This window comes from Sceloporus occidentalis, unplaced genomic scaffold (genome assembly GCF_023333645.1).
Source record: "Sceloporus occidentalis isolate IW3139 unplaced genomic scaffold, rSceOcc1.0.p SCAF_7, whole genome shotgun sequence".
Lineage (NCBI taxonomy): Eukaryota > Metazoa > Chordata > Lepidosauria > Squamata > Phrynosomatidae > Sceloporus > Sceloporus occidentalis.
The window spans coordinates 12,382,079-12,404,228 of NW_028316987.1; the positions used below are offsets into that span (position 1 = coordinate 12,382,079).

Here is a 22,150-nt window from a genome sequence, read left to right on the forward strand (position 1 = left end):
GGAGCAGGGTTGGTTCCCCCTAAAGTAGGTCATTTTGGGTGGCTCCTGACAAGGCAAGGCAAGGGGGAGGGAGCCCCTGAAAGAAGGAGCGGAAAGGCAGGAGGGAGGAGGGAGGGGGGCAAAGGCGGGAAAGGATTTAAGGGGCTGCGAGGGAGCCTTGGAGCTTCCAGCCAGGAGAGCAAGGCAGGAGGGCTGCGGCTGGGCATTAAAGGGGCCAAGAGGGTGCCTGCCTCCTCTTCCTCCTCTTCCTCCTCCTCGCCATGACTGAAATCACCGAAAAGGAGAACGACCCCCAGCAGCACAACCCGGACCCCCAGCAGACCCCCAGCACCGGTGGCCCCAGCCTCCAGGAGACCAAGGTAATCAAGCCTTTGGCTATCTTTCTTTCTAGGTCTCTGCTGCATCCACACTGGGCCCACAACAAACTCCAACTCCCAGAATTCCATAGCCTTGAGCCAAGACACTTAGACTGGTACCAAGCCGGGTTTTTTTTTGGGGGGGGGGGGTTGTTGTTGTTTTCCCATAGGGAGCACAATGGGGTGGGGTGGGATCTTGGATTGCACTGAGACCCATGGAGATAAAAGAAATGCCCATAGGAAAGCTATACTTGCCCATATAGGATCATTGGGGGATACTTGCCCATTGAGAATCATTCCAGGATATTTCCCCATAGAGGATGACTGGAGAATATTTGCCCATAGAGAATAATAAGAGGATACTTGCCCATAGAGGATCACTGGAGAATCCTTGCCCATAGAGGATCATTGGGGATTACTTGCCCATAGAGGACTATTGGGGAATACTTGTCCATAGAGAATCATTGGGGAATACTTTCCGATAGAGAATCATTGGAGAATACTTGGCCATAGAGGACTATTGGGGAATACTTGTCCATAGAGAATCATTGGGGAATACTTTCCGATAGAGAATCATTGGGGAATACTTGCCCATAGAGGACTATTGGGGATTACTTGTCCATAGAGAATCATTGGGGAATACTTTCCGATAGAGAATCATTGGAGAATACTTGGCCATAGAGGATTATTGAAGAATACCTGTCCATAGAAAATAATAAGAGAATACTTGCCTGTAGCGAATAATAGGAAAATACTTGCCCATACAGCAGTGGTACTCGACCTTCCTACCCCAAAGGGGTTGCGACCCACAGATTGAGAACTGCTGCCATAGAGGATCATTGGAGAACATTTGCCCACAGAGGATCATTGGAAAATACTTGCCCATGGAGAATAATAGGAGAATACTTGACCATAGAAAATCATTTATGGATTCCTTTTTTGGTGTTGAATGTTTTAGTAACCCACCTCTATATACTCTATGGGCAAGTATTCTCCAATGATTCTCTATGGGCAAGTACTGTCATTTGTTTCAGTACTCCTCATTTTCCTGATCTGAATATCCTGAAGGTGTGTGCTGTGCGTGTTTCTCCTGCCATTAAAGTAACAGAATCCTTTTGAGTTGCATTTGTTTACAATCTTGTACATCAAGGGTCAAATTACAGGAGGGGTGTGAAATACCCTCCCTGCTATTTGATTTGACCTTCTAAAAATGAAAAAACTGTTCTGCTTTCTCCGTTCCCCCTTTAAATATAAACCAGCTTTTCAAATGGGTTGAGTATCCCATTCTTAAATGGCTGAGGCCAACTGGAGATGAAGGGTGGCAAGTCGACTAGGAAATTGCAGAATTTCCTAGTCAGCTTGCCACCTTTCGTCGCCAATTGACCTCAGCCAATTTAAAAAGCAAATGTGAGGTTGTAACCATGCTGCAGTGCATGCATGGCCATGCGACTGGCGGATAGTATAGCTGCCACACTGCTGAGTTCTTGTATTAAGGGGGGTGATGAGAGAAAAGGAGGGGAAAAGGAAGAGGGAATGGAGATAAAGGCCCATTGCCATTTGTGTATATATGTGTGTATATGTGTTGGTGTGAAGGAAAGAGAACTGGAGGGGGAGCTGATACCAAAGGGTTACTAGCGCAAGAATTTAATAACATCTTAATTATGGTGAGGTGGGGAGGAGGAGGACTTGGAAACCAGCAATTTAGCCTGGCGGGTCTCTCTCTGTGTATATATGTCTCACTGCAGCAGTGTGATTTATTAGCGCACTCTTTAATTGCAGACTTTGCTGCTATAATAGTTGTGTTCTTTAGCAGCTGAAAAAATCTGGAGGCAAAGAGTGCCTTGGGAGGATCATACTTTTGCAAGGAAGAGGAGGGGAAGGATGAGGAAGAGAATGGCTTCATTCAATGTAAAGGTTTCAAAAGAAGGAAAGAGAGAGGCATCGCCCACCAAACCTGCATTCGGTTCAAACAGCAGCCTATGGGATGCCTCTAAGAAGCCTACAAGCTGGGCATTTGACTGACAGCAGTGGTCTTTATATATCACCTGAGACCAAGCTTCTGGTACTCAAAGTAGTGGGGCTCCTGCACATGGAGGCTCCATTAGGTATGCCAGCTGGTAGACCTGTCTTCCACTCAGAAAGATTGTATCCCTGTCTTCATAGTTCTTATGTTTAAGTTTTTGTGAAGATGAAAAGACTTGCAGTCAGAAGCAATAATACACATCCTAGTTGTCACCTGCTAAAAAGAAATGAGACAGGTTAGGGAAGGGGTCTGAGTTGCTTAGGCATTGTTTGCTCACTTCCATCAACCTGCCTTTTTACTCTTTCCCAAACCTCGCATCTTCACTGCATGTTGGACTACAAATCCCACCATCCCCAACCGACCTCTGCTGCCTGGGGGTTATGAGAATTGTAATCTGACACACCTTGTTTGCGGAAGGTTATTCTGCTCCCTTGCCATTGTGGTTGAAATGAAAAAGCTTTCTTCCTATGTTCAAAGACACATTTTCCTTTCTTTTTTGTTGCTCATCTGGATGCAGGCAGAGAGAACAGATTTAGGGGAAAGTCATGACTCAAATGAGGGCCCCCAAAACCCTTTAAAAATCAAGCTGGGGAGAGAATCAGACCTCTTAGATGTTGACTTGTTTCAACTGAGATGACAGCTTCAAAGGACTATAAAAAGTGTGGGCTCTAATGATGTGAGTCTGCAAATGTGGTCTGGAACTCAATGGCGTTTTTGTCAAAATTAGGTTATGATGCAACAAACTGGAAGGAGTCTAAAATGCTAATAACTGGGAGTTCTGTCTCCCTCTCCAAATTAAAACCAAGATGCACATGACTCAAGGTGTGGATTGACAGGCTTTGATGTCAGTATCCCTGCTGATGTCAATGCTGTGACGTTGGCAGTTGGTGGATCTAATATCCAGAGTGGGTTTAAAAATCAAAGGGTTTGGACCATTATGACTGTCATGCTGCTGATTCTACCCTGGTCAAATACTTGTTGCAACCATCACTCTGTGTGTGGGGTGTGCGCACGCGCATACACGCACACTTGTCTCATGCAAACATAGCAGAACATGTTGATATTTTAGTCTACAATTCACCCAGTGGAACGTTATGTGTCAGGAATGGGGGAGAGTAAGACACAGTGTTCTACAGGTCCCTTGTGTGGGTGAAATATGCTGAGATGGCTCTAAAGCCTGTGTTTTGGGCCAGCTATTGTTCCCTCAGGTTGTTCCACCATGTTGTCATCAATTTGTAAGCTTTTGGATCTTGCTCCCTCCTGCTCCCACTGCTGTTTCACATGTGCAGGAGGCCAGCAAGCTTTAAGATGTGCTGAAGTACAGTGCTCAACTCCAACAAGTGTGGAAGTGGGGATGATATACTCCCAAAACATCTGTAAGGCCCCAGGCTTGGGAAGGCAGAAATCCAGACATGCTTTAATACAGCTGGTCCTCCTTATTTGCAGATTTTTTTAATCCATGGATTCAAACATCCATGGCATCAAAATATTCAAAGAAAAAAGTATAAATTCCAAATAGCAAACCTTGATTTTCCATTTTATATAAAGGGCACCATTTTGCTCTGCCATTATATTTAATGGGACTGGAGCATCCATGGATTTTTTTATCCATGGGAAATCCTGGAACCAATCCTGGAGATTATAAGGTCTCACTGTACCTTCAAGTAGTGATGCTTGTTTTTGACTACACCACTCCAGAAAGGCTACCCCATGTCTTTTGGCTACTTGAGGTGGAGCAGTCAAGTCACACAGTACTCAAGCTTGAGACAGAAAATTGCAGAAGCACTTCTCCTTTACCAGGGAAAAAGCAAATAAAATAAGTAACCATTTGCAGCCCATTCATGTCACTTAAATTCAGTTGCCTGAGGCAGCTACCTCACTCTTCCCCTTGGTAGGATTAGTTCTGCATGGACTCCAGGATGCCCATGAAGGAGGGAGATGGGTGACTGAATCTTCACTCAGCAGAGAAATGGTCCTTCTACCTAGGAACTGAGTGTGTTCAGAAGAACAGCTCAGCATAGCCTTCCCCTGCAATGTGTTACTTCTCTCTAAAGAAAATGTGATTTTAATGTGTGTGAGAGAGAACCAAGAGGAAGAAGCATTCAAACATGTGACGCAGCCACTTGCAGCCAGAAGTGGTACAGTCCAGGGAAAGTTTTACCACTTGATTCCACTTTCTGGAGTCATGCAGCTCTCCAGATGCAGCCTTGTACATTGTTTAACTTTGGCTATGCTGGCTTGGGCGGATGGGAGCTGCAGTCTAACAACATCTGAAGGGCTGCATAGTTTCCACCCCTGCTGCAAACTTCCTCCGATTTCTTCTATTTCACTCCATCAGGAAAATAGCTGCTGAAGGCTAGCCTTCTTCCCAACATGTTGCTTTTTATCTCTGTGTGTATATGAAACTGGGGTGGGGAGGTGGGAGAAAAGTAAGGAGAAAGCTCAGACATGTAACCCCTCCATTCATAGCCCCCATGCTCTTGGGAAGCATCGTATCTCCAGCAGCCACTTCTGTTTAATCTTACCAATTGATGAGCAGCTTCCAGGGTTATTTTTGTGTACAGTGGACCCTTGTTATACGCTGGGGTTTGGTTCCAAGATCTCCCGTGTATAACAAAATCCGTGTATGCTCAAGTCCCATTAAACATAATGACAAAGCAAAATGGTGTCCCTTATAAAAAATGGAAAATCAAGGTAAATTTATACTTTTTTGGAACATTTTTGAACCGTGTATGCTTGAATCCGTGTATAAAAAATCCGTGTATAAGAAGGGCCGACTGTACTTACAGTGTCCCTGTTCTTACGCTAACAAACAACTGCTGCCACCTTGAGTCTTCCTATAATATAAATTGACATATTTCAGAAGGCTGTTCTCTGCCTGCCTCATGACATGTTCATTCAGTCTGCAGTGATGTCTTCTGTTCTGGCTTCTGAAGCAGGGCAAATGAGTAAATTGTACCATTAACAGTTACGCACATAGATCTAGCCAACTCATTCTTTCTGTAGCCATTTGGCTGGCAAAACCATCTCTGAGTATTGCCTAAGAAAACCCTTTCAACATTTCTTCATCATATAAATACCATAAATAAATTCATGGGGGTGCCATAAGTCAACAGGTGAATTGAAGGTGAATTCTCACTTGCTCGCTTTCATACGCACACAAGGTTCTTGCCTGAAGGTGGGTACAAGGCATTGCAGAGGCTGGGTCCTGGTGCCACAACAACTGGGAAAAAAGTGGAAGCTAACTAATTAAATACATAGACCCCCTGGAGCATATTTGCAAGTAGCAGCAACAAATCAATCAAGCCTTGCAAACTGTAGCAAGCTGTTGGTCTACTAGGTAAGCTGGAGATTTGCCTATAGCTCTTTCCTCTTGCCCAGAGCTGAGCCTATCAAACCTAAAGTTTTTGCACTCTTGCCTCCTGCCAGGAGATGGCTCATGATAACTGGGGATTCAGGGCCAGGCACTGGAATCTGGCAATTGTAGGTTATACTAATTAGACAAAAGCTGTCAAGTCAAGAGTAGTTAGATTACACTCCAAACTGAGCCCTGAAGCTCCCTGAGTGATGGTGAACCTATGACTTTCTCAGCCTGACCTAGGATTTATTTATTTTTATTTATTTTAATAATTTACATCCCATCTTTTCCTCAGTAATGGAACTCGAGCTACCTTATAAAGTATTAATACCATAACCGATCATACAAACATACAAAAACATCAATAAAATATGTATAGCATTTATTTTTAAAAGCAATTCAAAATCCATTAAATTTTGGATGGAGAAAATGGGAATGGGCACTATGTAATATTTGGGGAGGTAGTTGAGGGGAGGGGATGGAAAGGACTAGAAAGTAGCATCCTGGTATTTGATTTCCATGGGAATGTATTTACATACACATGGAAGAGCCAGTGTGGGTTGTCCCCCAGACTGTTCTCCAGATTGTTTCAGAGATTTCACTTCTAGAGACTGGTGACTGGAAAACCTGTAATGCGCAAGTGTGTTTTTCTTGTTGTGTGTCTTCAAGACATTCCCGTCTTATGACAACCTCATCAAGGGGATTTCTTGGCAAGTTTCTTCAGAGTGGGTTTGCCATCCTCTGAGGCTGAGAGAGTGTGACTTCCCCAAGGTCACCCAGTGAGTTTACATGGCCAAAATTCAAACCCTGTTTTTCAGAGTCACAGTCTAACATGCAAACCACTACAACACACTGGCTCTCAGCACAAGTGTGTACACAGGTCCTATTTTCAAAAGGCATCTCTTGTCTTCTTCCCTAAGCCCAGGCAAAACAAGGATGAGATGAGAGATGGTCCATGTCTGTTCTATCCATAGGAAAAGTAAAAGTTGCAAATTTTACATGTTTGCTGGGGATTCTGGAAGCTAATCCACAAAGAATGTTTACAAGTTCTGAAAATAGGGACTATCATTGCTCATAAGGGACAGCTGGAAAATGTGAAACCAGAAAACTAAACAGGTTACACCAGAGGAGGCCAGATCCCAGCAGTAGATCCTTGGGTGATTGCTAGCAATAGATCAGCAAAATTTCTGACTCCATTTGTTCTGCAACAGTAATAACTGTGACTTTCCCCACACTGAATTATGCAGTGGTGAAAGCTTAGTAGGACTAGCCAGAAGTGGATTGCTGTTGGTGGTGAGAGACTGCTATCTCTGTTCATAGTACTCAAAACAAACTTCTGGGCTTGGAATTTAAAAATCCTAAACATATGTCATTTGTACCAGTCTCTGGTTGGTGTATCTCAAGTTTCTAATAAAAAGCAAATACGCAGAGTCTATCCTGCATGCTTCAAGTCTGCCCACCCCTGCCAAATATGCAGTATTTTGCCATGCCAGGCTAATAATCACCATGGACAATAACTGACTCCAGATGCCCTCCCCTCTTTCCCTCCTGTCTTACTCGGTCTCAGTCATTTCTTTCCCTTTTTAAGACCTTTCGTTTCACTAAGCTGAGTGCTCAGCAGGCAGCCTGCCCTGGATTCAGGTTGCAGCTCCTTCTAAGGGAACAGCCGTTTTCAAAGGGAAGGGAAGGATGTCCTAGCAAACTGGTCAAGTGAACTAAGAAGGGAGGCCATGATTAACCATCACCCCAAACTCCTGATCTTGGGGTGATTTGCATGGGTTATTTCAACTCTGGAGGAAGCTACATCGGCCTACACATGTATGCATTCTTCATCTTGCCTTTGGGGGGATTCTGGTTGTTGTAGTCCAAAAAGTAACTTTTTCAAATTCTGGTATATTGTTTATTTTATGTAGGGAGGGGACAAATGAATCTCTCATAGCCTTCCTTGATCTGATTTAAAACCAAGGTGTCTTTTCAGGAAAAGGGCTCATACATCAAGGTCTTGCATGTTTGTGATGCGTAAGGGAAAATCTTTTCCTTGGCCTTTGCCGCAGCCCCTTGAGCAATACAATGGATCAAATGGAACAGGCACAAGAGGTTTCTGCTGATTCTTGCTCTTTTTCACCCCCTCTCAAGGTTGGAAGCAAATTTATAAATGAAAGCTTTTCACATTTCTCAAGCAATTGCTGTAGTTGGTTGGTTTCTGGAAGAGAGAAAGAGAGCAATTTCTAGCTTATAGTGTAATTGCTTCCAGTATAGGCTGGATGGGGAGTGGATAAGCTTTGAAAATGTTGCCAGACTACAATTCCCATCAGCCCTGGCCAGCATAGCCAATGGTGTGGGATGGTGGGAGTTTGCCTCACAATATCAAGAGGGCCACTTGTTCCCTGTCCTCGCTCTGTACTTTGAAAAGTAACATCATAAGTCCTCATTTGGTTTCTTAGTGGTGTAAAATCTACACTTCGCTCATGCTCAACGATTCTCCGTTATGAACATTTGAAGATGTTTTATACAGAATAAAACTATCCAGTCATTTTGGCTAGGACCTCTCCAAGGTCAGAGTTAAGAAATTTTCCTGGCCTTCTTTCCTTTAATCTGAAGGTACCAATGACTGAATTTAGGGCCTTCAGCATACAATGCCTGTGCTGTACTACAAATGCAAAATGTTTGCATTCATTATAGTTCTAGCTCTTTCTCTGATTTAAGTTAGAGTTCAGGGCCTAAAAGAGTTAGATCCTACCCAGGAAATTGTAGATCTCTTAAGAGCAAGAGAGAATATTCAGATTGGAACTGAAATATTCAGGTTGGAACATTTGCACCTTTGGACAGTCTTGGAGGAGTTAAGAACTGTTTGTGGATCTTCAAGAGAGTATTGGAAATGGTTAGGAATGCTGATCCCAGACAGGAAGTTTCTTTTTTGGATGTTAGCTTTGGATCCTGAGCTGTGTGACAGTCCCATCTCCTGGTTTAGATGATCTTGCCTGTATGCTCCCTTCATTCCGCATGATTTCTTTTTCCCTATTGCTCAATATCTTTCTCTCCATCTTTGCATTTATTTTCTTTTGTGAATTGTAGCAATGGATTTGAGAGCCAACATAGTGTAGTGGTTTGAGCATTGGACTACGACTCTGGGAGATCAGGATTCAAATCCCTGCTCAGCCATAAAAACACATTGAGTGACTGTGGGCAAGCCACACCCTCTCAGCCTCAGTGGAAGGGAAAGGGAAACCTCTTCTAAACAAATCTTGCCAAGAAAACCCTGTGATACTTTCTCCTTAAGGTCACTATAAGCTGGAAACAACTGAAAGGCCCACAACAATAACAGTAGTGGCTTGTAGCACCAGGTGGGTAGTGCAGTGAGTCCATTGTAAGTTTCAGTCTGGATATTAAAGGAGATAACTGGAAATTTATCCTCAAAATAAGTTCAGCACCTCAGATCGGTCCTTTAAAACCTAGAGCACTTTCCCAACTCTGCTGACATGGGACCTTGTAGATGCCAGTGGTAAATTGGAAGGACCTGGAAAAGAAGTTGGAAATTTTAAAAGTTTTGGTAAAAAGGCAGTGAGGAGGTTGAGAAAATTACAAATCAATTCAATTTAAATAGAAAGCTGGAGTTCTTTACCAAAAGATGGAGATGGAGGCCAGCAGGCTGTAGAGAGAGACATGGGATGGCATATTTGGGGATAAGAGATGTTAATTAGTGAGAGTGTTGAGACTCCATGCTTTTTTGGAGCTGTCTGGGTTCATGATTCCTATGTCAGTAAGTGGTGAATCCACTCTAGATTTTAGCTTGAACTTTAAAGGAGCTTTCCAAGGTGTTGAACCTACAGTTGGCCCTCTGTATCCACAGATTCAACCACCCACAGCATGAAAATATTTTTTAAAAATATATACATTCCAAAAAGCAACCTTTGATTTTGCCATTATATATAAGGGACACCGTTTTACTATCTATTGTTTATAATGGGACATGAACACCCATGGATTTTGGTGTCCACAGGGGGTCCTGGTACCGAACTTATGCAGATACCAAGGACCCACTTGGTCCCCAAATCAATTTCAGCACTTTGGGTATCTGTTTTAAAGTTTGGACAAAAATCTAGAGGTAATCGATTGCCCCACTGACATGGAAGCCACCAGTCACCACTGGGTTAAATGTTAGTTAAGACACATAGTTGATGCACTGTGCTCAAGAACACCAAATTCTTCAACTGGTAACTGTGATGACCCAGACAGCTGTGCATCCATTCTCTAAGCAGGAATACTCCACTCCAACTGAGCACAAACTATAAAGAGTTTAAGAAATGTCCACCACATTTTTTCTTTTTTCTTTCCAGTTAGTAGTACTCAGAGGGATAGTTTGTTAGTCTTCATGGGATACCTTTAGAATACTACCAGTTGGAAAAGTCCTTCTCTTTCTTTGAGACTAACTGCTAAAAAGAAATTTCTACCATAAGCTTTAATGGACTCAATCCACTTCATCCAATACAACTTTGCATCTGATGCTTTTTGCCTCAGATATCCATCAAAGTTTGTCTTAGAAATTTGTTTTTCTCAGATTCTCTCAGAGGTGCTACTGGATTCCTTTTTGACTTTTCACCTGATACTCAGATCTGGTGGATCATGAGTCTGTTTAGTTTTCCTTTGGCTGAAACAACTGGCTCTTTAGTCCCTCTGTGTATATGTGTCTTTAAGTGTACTTGTACATAGCCCAGACTTTTCCCTTGGTATGCTTGGCTCCCTCTCCTCCTCTTGTTTCTAATTCACCCTGTTTTTGCTCCAATCCTGTTGGCATTCAACCACTGGAGTTTGCTGGTGAGAGAAAGCGATGATGCTGCCAATTTGCTTATATTAGGTTTGCTCATTCTGCAAGCTAAGGGAACAAATGAGCAAAGAGGCTGCAATTCTGCACAACCTTAATTAAGTAAAAAATAACACTCACTAAAAACTTTGCCTAGTTTGCAAATGAAGGAAATGGAGGACATTAAGATGTTACTATTTTGCATAATTCAGAATCGATAGCTCGGGGCTTTAAAAATACATATACATTAAACTATTTTAAACTGACCCTGTATCAGCAGGTCGCTAGGTGGGTACAATCAATGAAGTCACTTTAGAAACAGTCCAAACTGGAAGAACAATTTAAAGCTTAGGTGAATCACCAGGTTTTAACCTAGCACTGAAATAAGGACATGATGGTGCTGGTCAGGCTTTCAGAAGGCATTCTGCAACCAGGACACTACAGCCAAGAAAGCCTTTGATTACTTTCAGAGACAGCTGGTGGTTTCCCTTTTAATGGGATGGTGAATCTGCTCTGACTTTAGTCTGAACTTTAAAGAAGATCTCCATGTGGTTGAAACATATCCCCACAATAGGTTCAGCATTTAGCATAGCTCCCTTAATGTTTGGAGTAAAACCCAGATCAGATTTACAGTGCCACTGATGTGCAAGCCACCAGGCATCATTGGCTGTGTATACATGTATATGGGGTTCAGCTCTCAGTGGTTGGACTGAGCCCTCAACCTCAGTCTTAAAGATAGGGCATGTATAAAGAAAGACGCTCCTTCTGAATATCTGAAGTCCCAGGCCATTCGGACCTTACTAGCAGGAATCACTCAAAGGGATCTCCAACCACATTTAATCATTTGTGGGGCTGTCCCAACAAGGTTTAAATCAATGGTAGAGTTTGACATGGCATGTCATGAGAGGGATGATTTGCTAATCTTTTCCCATAAAATAAGGGGAAATCATAGTAGTATCACATTTAAAATTGCTTGTCATTAATTCCTTTTGTCAGTCACTAAGCATAACTAAGGGCCCGAACAGACAGGCCAAAATAAAGCTGCTTCAGGTCACTTTGGAGGTATGCTGTTTAAATGATACATGCGTCCTAAGAGGCTGGAAGCCGCGCCAAAGCCACGCTTTGGCATAGCTTCCAGCTTCTTAAGATGCGTGAGTCATTTAAACAGCATACTTCCAAAGTAACCCCAAGCAGCCTTATTTTGGCCTGTCTGTTTGGGCCCTAAGTTACTTTACACTTGTAACTTGATGAAAAATAACTTCACTCCTTTTGTGGTATAATTATAACTGTTTGCATTACTTTTAATCTATGGGGGGGTGGCCCCCTTTTGTACCACAAGTCTATACCTTATTGCTTGTTTACTAAAAGTAACATTTTTGTTACTTTTGAACAACAGGGAGGTAAATGTTTGCTTTTTAAAGAATAAGAAGTATTATGGTAGCGAGCCATATGGAGCTCTTTACACATTTTTGCCTCACAAGAAAAATGATCTACCCTTGAAGTTTATCCCTTGTCCTGTCTTGCCAGTTCCTTTGGTTTAGAGCATAAGATGTGAGTAGACGAGCCCTTTAACAACATGCCAGCTCAACTAAGTACTTCCAGGCTGTTCTTAAGAAACCTACTGGCTTTGATATACACTCTTGCAATTTGCAAATAACAAGTACTGTCCTATTTCCAATGGTTCTTGTTAGGATCAGTAAAGTAAGATAAGTATTTGTATGCATTTATGCACACAGAGAGCCAACGTACTGTTGTAATTTGAGTATTGGACTTGGACACCAGGAGACTTGGGTTTGAATCTTTCCCAGTCAGCCATGAAAGCCCCCTGTGTGACATTAGGCAAGCCATTAGTAGTACCCTTTTGATAAGTGATAAGTTTTGCTAAGTCTGTTTTTCTGTCCGTCCTCCAAATCCCAATATTCTGCCATTGACATTATGACTAGCATGGCTGAGGTTACATGAGAAGGAAGCTGACTATATGTCTACTGTAATGTTCTCCCCAAATCTTACTTTCTTCTGTATAACTGAATGGCTCAACTGAATGCAGTTCAAGAGTTTTCCATACTTCAAAAAGAGGAAAGAACAGAGGAGTTGGAGGAAAGAAAGAGATGGCACAATATATAAACATGTATTCATATCTGACATTCCATCATTCTGTAGTGCAGAAGTAAGCAGAGTGCTGCCTCTGCTCCTCAAGTTTGCTTTTATGGCCCACCCACCTTACCAAATTCTTTGGACTGCTATTTCTATGGCCACAGAAAAGGTAGCCTCAAGGAATGGCAATTCACCATTTACATAGCTTGCAGGGCCTCCCCCACCCAATGCACTATTAAATATTTAGAAATGCTGGTTTTAAAAAACCAACAGGACTTCCATTTTTGTTTTCGTATTTGCATTTTTTTTATATTTTGCCACAATGTTGCCCTTCCCTGCTGTAGAGTGAGCAAGAAACAGAATTCAAAATGAGACTGTGCAAATTGGGATAGGCTTTCTTTTTTAAGTCTAGGGCCAGTGGGCCAGCCTTAGCATTTCCACCTCACCCACCCCATGAAAGGGTGCTGTCTTTTAGGAAGTATAGGGAAGCTTGTATTCATCGGATACTTTGGATTAAAGGTCCCATCATTTTTTATCATTGGTCATTCTGGCTGGTGTTTTGTTGTTGTTCTGTACCTTCAAGTCATTTCCAACTTATGGGGACCCTAAGGCCAACTTATCACAGGGCTTTCCTGGCAAAATTTGTTCAGAGCAGGTTTGCTTTTGCCTTCCTCTGAAGGCGAAAGAGTGTGACATGCCCCCAAGGTCATACAATGGGTCTCCATGGCTGAGCAGGAATTTGAACCTTGGTTTCCAGAGTCATAGTCCAAAGCTCAAACCACCACACCACATTAACCTTCGGCTAGGGCTTTGGGGAGCTAAACTCCAGAGGCCCTTTCACACTACACGGTTATAATGCTTTCCATGTTAAGAGCCATGACAACATCTTACAGAATCCTGGGATTTTCAGTTTAGCAAGGGGCATTTAGGATTCTCAGCCAAGATTTCCGGTGTCTCCAGGAATTACAATCAGGATTTCATAGGACCATGACAATTAAAATGGAATCATAGCACTATAATTGTGTACTGTGAAAGGAATCTAAACCAGAGTGCTGAAGGTTCCCTGCCTCTTTTGATGGGGATGCTGGAAATCTGTCAGTGGATCTCCTTTTTTTTTAACAAGCATTTGGGGATGTCAGACTAACAGTACTGTGGAAAGCAGGAGATTTGGCTTTGTCCCCTGCTCCAGCATTACCTTGGCACCATATTCTCTTCATTCCCAGCTAGGATGAATACTAGCTGAAAGGAACTGGGCATTTTACTCAAATACATTTGGAGGGTGCCCAGTAGATTAGCACCATCTTCTTGATTTAATTTGTACCTCTTCCAAGCTGCTATTTGCCCCAAGGGAGAATATACAGGCCACTGATAAACACAAGTTAAGTAGGAGCAGGACAATATAAAAGAAAAAATGGGTGTTCTCACGTTTGTCCAGTAATTATAGTCATAACTATAAAATGTCAAATCTACTCCTCTAACAAAATATTCAAGGTAGTTTACAATAAGATTTTTTAATAACTGTTTAAAAGACAATACACAAAAAATTGCAATCAGAATAAGCTAAAAGAAACCAAATGTGCAGCTTCAGCACCAATTCACCTTACTGACTATATTCTCAAAAGGTCCACTGGAACACTATCATATTTCTTGTTGCTCAAATCCTGTGAAATTCATGGGGTCACCATAAATCTACAGGAGATTGGAAGGCATGCACATGCATGTGTGTATGTGCACACACACACATATCTAAAAGCAACTAGACTTCTGAATTCCTTCCCCCATCCCAGTCCTGAGAACTACTATGAAAAGACCCTATTTCAGATATATGTCTGAATTTTCAAATTTTCAGTGGCAGAGGGATCCAAAAGCAAGGTCACAGAGATGGATCAAATTTATCAAGCAGGCTTCTCTCAAGGGAGAAATTTGTTGAGATATTCTGATATCCTCTCATACGGGCTTTAGAGGTGAAAGCCATCACCTTGAATTGAGCCTAGAAGCAAGCTGGCAACTAGCACAGCTCACATCAAATCAATGTAATATAACCTGACTCTGATCTACTGACTCCATTCATAACTCTTCTGCTTGTGTTTCAAATTATAGTGGGCCCTCCACATTCACTGGGGTTAGGGGTGAAAGACTCCCATGAAAGTTAAAAAACCACAAATACCCCCCCCTTTTTTTTTAACCTGAGAGAATACCTCTTGAGGAATCTCAAGGACCTCCAGTGCAATTCTTTGATCATCTTCCAGTGGAAACTGACCATAGAATAGTGCTGGAAGACCTAAACATGCCTAGAGAAGTGTTCCTGCTAGAAATCTCTAGGTCCTTCCAGCATAAATTGACTATAGAATCCCACTGGAGACCTAGAGATTCCTAGAGAGAACATATTAATCAGATCTGCAAATAATTGAAATTCCAAAAGTCAAAGATGCAAAGGTGGACATCCGACTGTATTTAAAACTATCCAGGCTTGTCTTCAGTGGCTGTTCCACACAGAGCATATTACAGTAATCTAGCATAGACAGGATTAGGCATGTATGGCTAGCACTAGATCTGGTTTCTCCAAGGAAGAGTGGAACCTGTATATATCTGTCTGGTTAGTTTTATAAAACATGCTTATAGCCTTAGGCAGCAACGTGGCTTGGAGTAGGCATGAGCCTGTCTTTGCTCACCATCCCAGTTTATGACTTCTACAAGTTTGAGATTCCTATTGTGTCTGTATCATAAGGACTTTTTTGGATGATAATTCTCATGTACATTGTCCATGGTGGATGAGAGATTCTGGGATACTTTAGATCCCAAAGTATTTCCGCCCCAAAATTCTGGTGGAAACATGAGCTGCAGTTGTTTTTTGCATACAGCTACGCCCATACATTACCGGAAGATAAAGAAGAGTGCTTAAAGGCATCCTCAAGTATGCCTCTCCCTGTAAAGTATTTTTATTGTATGTGTGTTTTTTATACAGCAGCAACAGGTGAAGTTGTGAATGTGTGCTTGAAGTCTGTGTGGGAGACACTATCCAGGGAGGGAGGGTGAGGTAGGAACAGGCAGGAAGTTAAACATTGTATTTGGTTTCACAAACACGGGGGAGGAGATGATTTTTTGGAAAGGGCTGGGAGCTGAGTCGAGGATGAGACTTCTATTTGCCAAGCTGTTTTCACAGCACTTGGGTTAAAAATAGCTCCTGGGGGATGGAGCTGCACGTCAAGAAATATTAAGGTTTTTTTCCCTTTTTCATAGCATCTTGGCGCTCATGATCGTCACAAGAGGTTTTAAAAAAGGAAGAAGTGGATGTTCCTTCTGTTTGGATTCCTCAAGCAGGACCTTGATCGCGGTTCTCTTGAGAACTCACTTAAACAGCATACAGAAAGTGGGCCATGGGGCAAAGATAAGACACCCTTCTTTTTGAAACTGTGTGTGACAGAGCAAGAGAGAGACAGAGAGACAGAGACAGAGAGAAAGTGTCAGACCCACTTGGGAGAAAAAGTGTAGTTTGTTGAGGCATATTGTTCCCCACCAGTAGCTTCTCAAGTGCTGAGGTCCTGTGTAGTGGGCATTACCTTCTGCCAGTTCCTAGGCATTACAACATCCTTGCTGGAACGGGATAAGTTTCTAGCCCTCATGACAAACAGGCAACATGTTCAATAAGAGCTTTCAGTCTAATTGTGGTTGTGTGACTTCAAGTTGTTTCTATCCTACGGTGATCCTCAGGTAAATCTATCACTGGATTTTCTTGGCAAGATTTGTTCACAGTGGGTTTTCCTTTGCTTTCCTCTGAGGCTAAGAGAGTGTGACTTTCCGAAGGTCACCCAGTGGGTTTCCATGGCTGAGCAGGAGTTTAAATCTTAGTCTGCAGAGTCATAGTCCAGTGCTCAAAGCACTACACCACTCTGGCCCTCCTACCAAATCCACCTACCTACTCCTCCTATACCACAGTGGTATTGCATACATGTATCTCTTCTTGTGCAAGCAAATTTACAGGAAAGTGTTACACCTGTCTTAGTTCCCTTCTGTCCAGAGTATTTTGGATCATTCTTCCTGTCAAAATAGCCTATTTCAATCTGCCTTCCCTGAGCAGGAAGCATTCCAGGGCTTCCTTTAAAAGCCAATGCATGGGAGGATAACATTTGGGGTTTTAACCTGGAACCATTTGTAAACAAGAACTCTCAAGCTTTATATAATACACACACCTTTTTTGGGTAATGCTATGAGGTCTTTTAAATTTGGCATAGTTTAGGGCCTCCACACATCTGAATCTATCCCTCTCTCTCAACACAATACAGTATAACAAGTACAAGCGTGGGCCCTGCCACTGCTGTACATTGGAGGGAGACATGGATGGATTCGGACAAGCTGAGGCCCCTAACTATGTCAAACTTAAGAGGCCTCCTCAATGTGTATTATGTAAAACCTGAAATTTAGCAGTGCTGTTTTGATGGTAATGTTGATATTTGTTACTGACCCTGTTCCATGTGTTTCCTGTTTGTAATGCTTTTGGACACACAAATATTAAACAGAACTCCTATGCCATGTAGACTTTCACCTGTGATATTTCTGCCAGCAGGCTATTGCTCAAAATAGAGGAGCAAGGTCATAGGAAAATAAAAAGTTGTAACTTCTTTCTGTCCTTGCACCAACCAAAATATGTTTCCAGTAGGGTTGCCAGAGCAAAACCTAGAAAGGAATCCTGTACCTTCAAAGGTGAGAGCATTTCAGCAGGTGTTGCTTATTATCTAGTTGGACAACAAACAACACCTACTGAAACATTTGTAGATGGTCAGATCCATTTAAGGGTAGGAAACTTTGCCTTGCCTACACCCCTGCAGTGTGGCCGAACAGCCATCTCCACTGCTCCTCCTCACCTCTCCTTCAACCCTTGTCTTGTCAGTCTAATTTAGATATGTAATCCTTCCTGTATAGCACTTGATACATAGTTGTAGAGCTTTAGAAAAAATACTTTTTCACTACAGTTCCCAGGAGCATGGTTAGTTGTGGTCCAAAAAAGTAGCTTTCCCAAACTCAGCAAGAGAATGTGGTACATCCCCAGTCTGGGAGCTTTGTAGTCCATGCGTGGTCAAGGACCAGGGCCCAGTCCTAGAGAGCATCTCAGCCACCTTTCTTCGAACACCATTGCTGAGTCTCCTACCCACCCATTGCCTGCATGAAACAGCTTCCATTAGTGAGCCAAGTCAGGGAGTAACGTGGCAGTGTCTCTCTCGCTCCAGTGGCCCTGGCTGCTCATCAGCAGTAAGTGGAGCTGAAAGCTTTTAAGCTCAGATGCCTGAGCCAGCTGGGTCTCCCGCTGATACAGCCCCTCACCAAAAAATAAATAAAAATAAAATGCTGTTGAGTGCTCTCACACCTTCCGCTTCTCTTCTTTCACTTTGTCCCCTTCCTTTCTTTGCCTCCACATCATGTTTGCATGCTGTTTTATCCTACTTTTGCCATAAAGGGCTGAGATTGGACCAAGCAAGGCTTGGCTCCAGACCAGAGCAAGTTTGGAAAGCTGGATCCAGAGCCTGGATCTCTTGGGAACTACAACTCCTAGAATGCCCATGCTGGAGATTCTGGGACTTGTAGTCTAAAAGCAACATGTCCAAGCAACATTTCCAAGTGGCCATGCTGGCTGGTGGATTCTGAGAGTTTTTATCCAGAGAAGTAACTGTCCCGAGCTCTGCCCTTTCACCTTCTGTTTACCTCATTTCCTCTCCAAGATAGGAAAGCAAAGAATAATGAGTCAAACTGTTCTGAGGCATCAGAACAGTTTGACTCAGCCATAATTCCAGGGTTAAATGCAGACCTCGGCTGTGGCAGTGACAGCTGGCAACTAAAGTAGCTCCCTGGAATCTGGTTTTCTCTTGTGTTCATACTTCTTCTGCTGGCCACTTGTTTACTTAATGTACTGTATGCAGTTCTCCCCCTCTTTCAAAATCTTAGGAAATGGTCTTGAGCTAAAAAGAGCACAGATATAGAGCCATTCTCTGTTTTCTGCCATACCTGCCATCTTGGCATCCTAGTCTGGACCAAAATGGGACTGTCTGTATAGCTGGGAGGTAGTTCTCCTCTTTCCCAGATGTGTTAATAGGAGGGGGGAAGGTTTTAATTTCCTTTCCTCTTCTTTCCATCCATCAGAGAATCTGTGTGTTTCACCTAGGGGTAGAAACAGAGACAGCTAACATCTGGATTATATATTGCCCTAAAGGAGGAATCAAATATTATCGGTTTCATTATGTAAGGATGGAGACAGGTGTAGGTAACATCTAGACTTCATGTTTTCCTAAATGAAATATTAGAATCATAGAATCATACAGTTGGAAGAGCGCAGGGGCCATCCAGTCCAACCCCCTGCCATGCAGGAAATCCAGATCAAAGCATCTCCGACAGATGGCCATCCAGCCTCCGCTTGAAGACTTCTAAGGAAGGAGACTCCACTACACTCCGAGGGAGTTTGTTCCACTGTTGAACAGCCCTTACTGTCAGGAAGTTCCTCCTAATGTTGAGGTGGAATCTCTTTTCCTGCAGCTTGCATCCATTGCTCCAGGTCCTAGTCTCTGGAGCAGCAGAAAACAAGCTTGCTCCCTCTTATTAACACTATTGCTTTCTACATTTAAGCTAGAAAGAGGTGCAGTTAACATATTGATTTTATATTTACCGAAATGGGGGGAAAGAGACATTACTGTCCCCCTCCCCTAATAACGGTTGGGACAGTCCTAGATATAACCAGAAAGCCTCACAGTACCTATCTGGACTTTATCTGAATGTGCTCTACCATCTCTACTCTCTATCCAAAGACTATGAGCTGCTGAATCAGGCAGCCTTCCAGAATTTTGACTGCAACTCTCAGCAGTCTTTACTCTTTGCTATTCTGCCTAGGGCTGCTAAGATTTGCAGTTCAACAGTGCCTGGAGGACCATGCAGTTCCTACCTCTGTACTACATGTAAACTCAAGTGTTGAAGCTTCTCTCCCTCTTCACTGCTTTCTTTACCATCTAGCTACATGATGAAAAACTCAAAAGGCTTATATCCTATTTCTGACCTTAAGCCAGGTCCTAAGAAAGATTTTGCCCTAATAAAGATTATGGCATTTTCTTCTTCTTCTTGTGGCCAACATGGCTGCCTTTCCTTTTGTAAAATGTCCTTTCCCTTAAAATACCTCCAAAAGACATGCATATAATTCTAGGATTTTCTGAATCATTTCAATGATTAATCAGCTAACTGCCCTTCTTCTATACTGGGCCATTAGTCTTATTTCTTTCTCCTCCCAATACTTCACCATGGTTGGGGGAAGAATAAGAAAGGTAAAGAGGGGAAAGTAGCAATTGTTAGTCTCTGGAGAGAAAATCAGAGTTGGAACCTGGGTTCAAATGCCATATCTGCTATGAACCTCTTGTGTGTCCAGGGATATAATATTCTACCTTGGCCTGCTGCCACACTGCAAAATTAAATGCAGCTAGACACCACTTTGACTGTCATGCCTCCATCCTATGGAATTCTGGGAGTTGTAGTTGTGGCACAGGAGCTCCCTGACAGAAAAGGCTAAATACAATACAGTGGGCCCTTGGTAGCCACTGAGGGTTGGTTCCAGGACCCCTGTGCATACCAAAATCCATGGATGTTCAAGTCCCACTAAGTTCAATGGCATAGTAAAATGGTGTACCTTATATAAAATAGCAAAATCAATATTTGTTATTTGAAATTTATATATTTTTGGAATATTTTCAAGCCATGGATAGGTGAGTCCATGGATAAAGAATCTGTGGATATGGAAGGCTGAATGTGTCTCAAAAACTACAAATCACGGGGCGGGTGGGGTGGCCAACTTTCCAAGGTGGCAGGTGTGATTTAGAGCAGCTCAGCACAGCCCTGGTGACTTTCATAATTTATAGAGGATAACATGAAGAATTAAGTGCATGTTTAGGAGGCAATTATGCAAGGCATCAGGCTCCTCATGGAGCAACCCATTTCGGGCTTCAGCATCCTTGCAAAAGAGGCAAAAACTGCTAGAGGACTATCAGCTGCTGGAGGAGGCAGATAAGGCACCAGGTTCTGGCAAAACCATTAAGGGAGGGAAGCAAGGGCAGCAACAGCTAACAGATACATCATTTGCTGATCTTCTGGAGCAGCTAGATGAAAACCTTGTCCAGGATTTACAGAAGCACTAGTCTGTGGCTTTAGAGCCAGTGACCTCAAAACTCACAGCTCTTTCTTCTCTGACACTGAAGTGACATTAGCGACACGGTAAAACACTGAAGTCACTGCAAACACGGCTTTCAAACAAGGCTTTCTTGCAGCATTCCAGAATTAAACAACTAGAACACATTGCCAAGATCGTTCAAAGTAAGGCGAGGGACCTGGAGAATTGGGGTGATGCTTTAATATTTGCCTGAGGGGGGTGGCTGAACAGCATGAATGGGGAAATCTGCTCCCCTTCTTCCTAACCTAGATCAATGGTCTTTGCCCTAATTTAGATCTTAAACATTCAGAGGTAGAATACACAGATCTGTCAGCACCCCATTTGAAACTGTCATGACTTCCAGCCTTTTACACTGCTTTTACAACAGGCAGGTGTGAAGTATAAATGGGAGTTCTCATTCAAACTGATTATCACACATAAAGAGAAAACAATTATTGCAACAACTAAATTACTTTTCATCAATGTTTGCAAAGCTCATGATATCTTAGTGCCCAAGGAACTTGAGGAAATGGCAAGAGCATTATCTTCACCACTACACACCGGGGATGGAGACCAAGAGGACTGCGGTTGGAAAGTGTATAGAAAAAGAAGAAATGAAAAGACACCCTCCAGCTCTCAAAGGCCATGTTAAGCTAGAAAAGCCATGCCTCGGGTTTGAAGTCCAAATTACTCCTCCTCAGCTGCATTTGACCAGAACAGCACTATTTCTGTACTTCTTTTTCTTTTCCTCTCCTTGCTGAAACTCTTCTTTCACTCACTTATCTACTTATTATGAATGCTGAGATCCACCATCTAGGCAGCTTATCTGATCTCCCTGCTTTGGTCAGTCATGTTTGCCTTCCCCACATGCTTTCCCCACCTTCACCTACGATACAACATCCTTTCCTCCTTTCTACCCATTCTAACCCTATTCTCCTTTCCATATGCTCTCTAGTCTCTCTTCCCCCCTCTTTCTCTCCTTCTGCTATAAAACTCTCCCCCTTTCTTACTTTTCTCCTTCCTTTGACTGCTGGGGTCTGCCACCTTGGCAGCTGCCTTATTTCCTCTGTCTAGTATGCTTGCTTTCTTGCCTCTGTCTCTCTGAGTTTTCCCACCAGTTTCCTTGCTGTGCCTCTTCCCCCAGACTCATGCTTTCCCTTCCCAGCTGCTCCAGCCTCACTGCTCTGAAGTGGGGAGGAAAATACTGAAGGACACTTCCTGTGTTACAAGAATCATAGCCTCTTCTCCCCTCTTCCCAGATTAGCTACTTCCGCCGCACCATCCTCACCCAGCTACCTGACCCTCCCCATTTTCCTTTTTCCATCCCTCACAACCCAATTACTAC

The 22,150-nt window shown here is 42.9% G+C and overlaps 1 protein-coding gene across 2 annotated transcripts in view; it reads left to right on the top strand.

Moving 5' to 3' along the window:
- The first annotated feature begins 250 nt into the window (after positions 1-250).
- Positions 251-22,150, top strand: part of LOC149309197 (SH3 and cysteine-rich domain-containing protein 2-like) — a 52,857-nt gene continuing 30,957 nt past the window's right edge. For both annotated transcript variants that reach the window (XM_089531931.1, XM_089531932.1), the window contains exon 1: positions 251-359. In XM_089531931.1, coding sequence (XP_089388057.1) covers positions 261-359 — 99 coding nt within the window. In that variant the 5' untranslated portion in view covers positions 251-260. The remainder of the gene's footprint in view (positions 360-22,150) is intronic.